We start from the raw sequence: 4,693 nt of genomic DNA on the forward strand, positions 1-4,693 counted from the left end.
TTGGAAGGGGGGCTCACCTTATCTGAATGTATTAGCAGAGCGTTGTGCTAATAAACAGAGTAGTCTTGACAAATTGTGAGTCCTGATTCTAACTTTAACACTTTCCAGCCTCCGGAGCGCTCTCTGTCGGCCAGTGTCTCGCTACTGCTGGGCCCCCGTGTCCCTCCTGGACCCTGGTGCCCCTTTCCGCCGGGTTGCTGCCCCCTGGCAGTACCCCCACAGTCTCTGGGTCTCCCCCTCCCAGGGAACCCCCACCCCCTATCCCCACCTCAGTATATGGCTACTGCCAGTCACCATCGAGCCCCCGTTCACTGGGGCTGACTGCAGTATAATTGCCACTTATCACCAGCAAGGGGAGGTTTGGACCTGCTGCCTTCACCTACCCCTGGGCTGCCCCTGCAACCCCAGTACCTTTTTGGCCTTACACTAGGCCCACAGCCTGGGGGATTTCCAGGCCAGAACTCCCCAGCTCCTATGGCCTTCCCCCCAGCCCTGCTCCACCTCAGGTACCTTGGTACGCTTCTAGCAGCCAGGTCCCTCCCTCTCAATAGGCGAGAGAGAGAGTGTCTGCCTAGCTCCAGCCTAGCAGCCCCTTTATAGGGCCAGCTGCGGCCTGATTGGGGTGTGGCCCCAGCTGAGACTGCTTCCCCAATCAGGCTTTTCCCCAGCTACAGCCCTCTCCAGGGCTGTTTTTAAGCCCTTCGGGGCAGGAGATGGTGACCACCCCTCTACCGACCCCACCTCGATGTCAGGCCTTCGGCTGTCACTCTTCTCGGGGCTGGATTCTGCAATCCCCTCCCTCCAGAGCAGGCCTGGGCTGCAATTCACAACGGTTAGCTCAGCAGAGGTGAGGTCAGTTCAGCATCTATGGCCCTGTTCTCTGCCGGGTCGTGGCTGGGTTAGGCAGTGACCAGCCAGCTCTCAGAAAGTGAAGTCCTGTTTATTCACAACAAAAACATTTCTGAGCAAATGTCTCTGAACCTAATAATCAGCGTATGCAAGGTCTAGCTCAGCAGGTGCTCACCACTGCCCCCAGGGTGACCCTGGCAGGTTTTTAAGATCCTGCCACAGGTCCTGTCTGGTCACCAATTCAGGTCAATTCTGTGTCCAGAGGGAGAGTCCAAAAAGAGTCCCCAAACGAGTCCAAGAATCTCAAGCTTTTTTCCCCTTATTTATACATTAGTAATAGAATGACATGTCCCTTAAAGGCAGTTCCAATGGGCAAGCAAGAAGCTCCTTCTGATTATTGATTAACCAGGTGTGGGTTTTTCCAGAGTTTGCAACCTTGAGACCCCACTAGACATTCCTGGGGCACATCCTGCTCTTTTAAAATGCATGGATCAGCAACTTCAACACAATTCTAATCATGGAAGGATGCGGGGTCAAGCTGCCCTTTCTGTGGCACCCCAATCTCCCCTCCCCTCCTGCCTTGGTCAAGCTGAGATTGCTTAATGGCCAATTTACAGCTTGCTGACTAGGCCGCCTTTAACAATAAGCCATAGTGGTTTCAAGCACTTTACTGGTTTGCCAAAATCTCCCCGTACACCTTCTGCCCATGTCCCTACCCCGCAGCTGGAGCCCCAGGGCAGTCGAAGCCCTGAGCCTCCCCAACACCGCCCAGAAGTGCCCTGAGGCCCCCCCGCCCACCTGCCCAGAGCTGCCCTGGGCCAGCCACAGCCACGCCATGCCTCCTCTCCCCAGAGCCCAAGCCGCTGCAGGAAAAGCCTCTCACTCTCATCTGAAGAAGCTTTGAGATGCCCCATACAGGTTCTGGGGCAGCTGAGGAGTTGGTATGTGTTACTCAGCTTCTGGGGCTCATCAGTAATCTCTCTGGAGTCCAGGGAGATTACTGATGAACCCAGGAAGCTGAATAGCAGATACCGCCTCCTCAGCCACCCTGGAACCTGCATGCGGCATAATAGATAAAAAAAAAACCCTAACCTATTATACCCGCCACCCATGTGTACACTTCAATACTACAGTCACACAGCTGCACTGCTGTTGTGCTTCAGTGTAGACACACCCTATGCCAGCAGGAGGGGACCTGGTCAATGGCCAGGGCTCCTGGATGCTACCGTAATACACCTAATAACCAACGTACAGCGCCTAACACCATGGGTTCCTACTCCACAGCTCGGGCTCCTGCCAGGCATCTTTTCACCATCCAGGGACTGATTCCCCATTAAACCAAGGCCTCTTTGCAATGCTCTAGCAGGGGAAAGGAGCCTTGGAGTGGGTCTCCTGTTTTGCAGGTCACTTTTAATTTCACTTCTAACTCTGTGGTTAGTTAATTAAGGCTCATTAAGAGCTTGCAGATGCTCAGGTGAAATGGACGATTTAAGTGCAGCGTTATGGTTTGAAGGAGAAGAGTCACCACTAACTGTTTTGTTTCTACCTTCCATGCTCTGCCCTGTCTTATGCACATATTGGGTGGAGGGATACCCATTATACGTCGAATGGGCGAAGGGATACCCTTTATGCAAATCAGCGATGAGTCTGGTGGCACTGCACCACAGCCACTGACATCACATAAGAAGGCACAGTCAGCCAATCAGCATGTGGCTATAAGATGTGCTCATATTCCATGGCAGACACACCTGGGGATAAGATACTGGGGGACACTCGGGCAGAGCTGAGGCCAGAAGCCAGCCCGGTGTGAATGGGAGTAACCCGCTCTGAGGTGCGGGCAGAAGCTGGTTCCCTGGTGTATTAAACAACACCAGCCTAAACCATCTCTGCACCCATTGTTTCCTGGGGAGGGCAGGTGGGTGAGGGAACTCAGAGGCTGGGAGTGAGGACATCTGAGTTTGATGTACAGCTCTGGGAGTGGAGTGGGGTCTAGTGGTTAGAGCGGGGTGGGACTTTCACCTTTAATAATGTAACTGTCAGAGTAAGGGATCTTCGCTCAGTCTGACCCTCAGCTTCCATCTTCTCTCAGCCCCACTGGGAGTCACCAACTTCCTCCTTGATGGCTCTTCCCCATTCTCCTTGCTTGTTACCTCACAGGACCCTTTGGTGCAGCAGAAATGGCTTCACTTCTGCTCTTGCTTCAAGCCCACGCCCTTCCCCCAGCCAGCCCATGCTGGTGTCTGATGCTCTGGGAAGCCAGAGGGGTGGGAGCTGCCATAGGCCAGGCCAGAGGAGATAGAGGCTGGGGGAGTGGGGGGGGATCCCAGCCGAGGAGAGGTCTGGAAGTGAGGGAGAGGCAGGTGCTGTGATAGCCCAGGCCGGAGGAGATGGAAGCCAGGGTGGGAATCTCCACTGAGGGGGAACTGGATTCATGGGAGGTCAGAGGGGAGGGAGCTGCCATTGGCCAGGCCAGAGAAGATGAAGGCTGGGATGGGGTTGGGTCTCCGGGAGGAGCTGCCCAGAGACAAAGACCTAGATGAGGGTTTCAGCGGTTCAGCATTCTCAGGAACTCAGACAAGAACTGGCTTTTCCCTCTGTAAGACAGGAGCTGCAGCAGCTTGCCAGAGCCGACATGGCCTCACAGAGCAGTGAGGACATCATCAAGCTGTCGAGGGAGGAGCTGGAGGCCCTGAAAGCTGCCTTTGAGGAGGGGAACCTCGCCGGAGTGGCCTCCAGGCTGCAGGAAATGCTGGAGTCGCTGGAGAGCATCCAGCTGGATGTGGGCATCACGGGCGAGACCGGCTCCGGGAAGTCGTCCTTTGTCAACGCCCTGCAGGGCCTAGGCGATGAGGATGCAGGTGCCGCCCGCACCGGTGTGGTGGAGACCACCAGGGAGCCGACTCCATACCAGCATCCCCGGTACCCCAACGTGACCATCTGGGACCTGCCGGGGATCGACACACCCGATTTCCACCCCGACGCCTACCAGGAGCAGGTCGGCTTCTCGCGCTACGACATCTTCTTCATCATCGCCTCGCAGCGCTTCACCGCCAACCACGCTGCTATGGCCCGCCACATCCAGGCTATGGACAAGAACTTCTACTTCGTCCGCTCCAAGGTGGATGTAGACCTGGATTCCTCCCTCAGGCGCCGGCCATCCAGCTACAGCGAGGTGGGGGTGCTGCAGGAGATCCGGCAGAACTGCCTGGAGGGTCTGCGGGCCCAAGGCATCCGCTCGCCCCAGGTCTTCCTCCTCTCGGCTTTTGATCTCAGCAAGTACGACTTTCACCTCCTGGGGGAGACGCTGGAGAGGGAGCTGAGCCACCACAAGCGGCACGCCTTCCTGATGGCCCTGCCCAACATCTCCCTGCACATCCTGGAGAAGAAGAAGGCTGCCATGCTGAAGCAGATGTGGCTGGTCTCCACCATGGCCTGTGGTGTCCACGCCGCGCCCATCCCAGGGCTCCTGATCTCCTGCGATGTGGACATCCTGGCCAGGACCCTGCAAGGTTACTGCAAGAGCTTTGGCCTGGATGACGACTCTCTGGAGAAGCTGGCAGCAAAAGTGGGGCAGCCGGTGGGACAGATGAAGGCTGTTATCGAGGCACCACTGGCCCAGGAGATCTCCAACAGCCTGGTGGTGCAGCTGCTGATACAGGCAGGTGGCAAGGTGCCAAAGCTATCCAAGGAGGTGCTGCGCTCTGTCCCTGTGCTGGGCTCCATGGCCTCTGGAGCACTGTCTTTTGCCACCGCTTACAAGATGCTGAGGAGTTTCATGGATGAGGTGACTGCCAGTGTCCAGAGGGTGCTGATCAAAGCCTTCCAGGTGGATGCTGAGAAATGA

The 4,693-nt window shown here is 56.3% G+C and overlaps 1 protein-coding gene across 1 annotated transcript; it reads left to right on the forward strand.

The window, feature by feature from the left end:
- Positions 1-3,373: 3,373 nt before the first annotated feature.
- Positions 3,374-4,693, forward strand: LOC135977982 (interferon-inducible GTPase 5-like). The gene has a single exon (XM_065579104.1). The coding sequence runs from the start codon at positions 3,386-3,388 to the stop codon at positions 4,691-4,693; it is 1,308 nt and encodes a 435-aa protein (XP_065435176.1). The 5' UTR covers positions 3,374-3,385.

The sequence above is a fragment of the Chrysemys picta genome, unplaced genomic scaffold, assembly GCF_011386835.1.
Source record: "Chrysemys picta bellii isolate R12L10 unplaced genomic scaffold, ASM1138683v2 scaf91, whole genome shotgun sequence".
NCBI lineage: Eukaryota > Metazoa > Chordata > Testudines > Emydidae > Chrysemys > Chrysemys picta.

Excerpts from the sequence above, each read along its gene's own strand:
- LOC135977982 (XM_065579104.1), top strand. The coding sequence starts at position 3,386 with ATGAGGGTTTCAGCGGTTCAGCATTCTCAGGAACTCAGACAAGAACTG.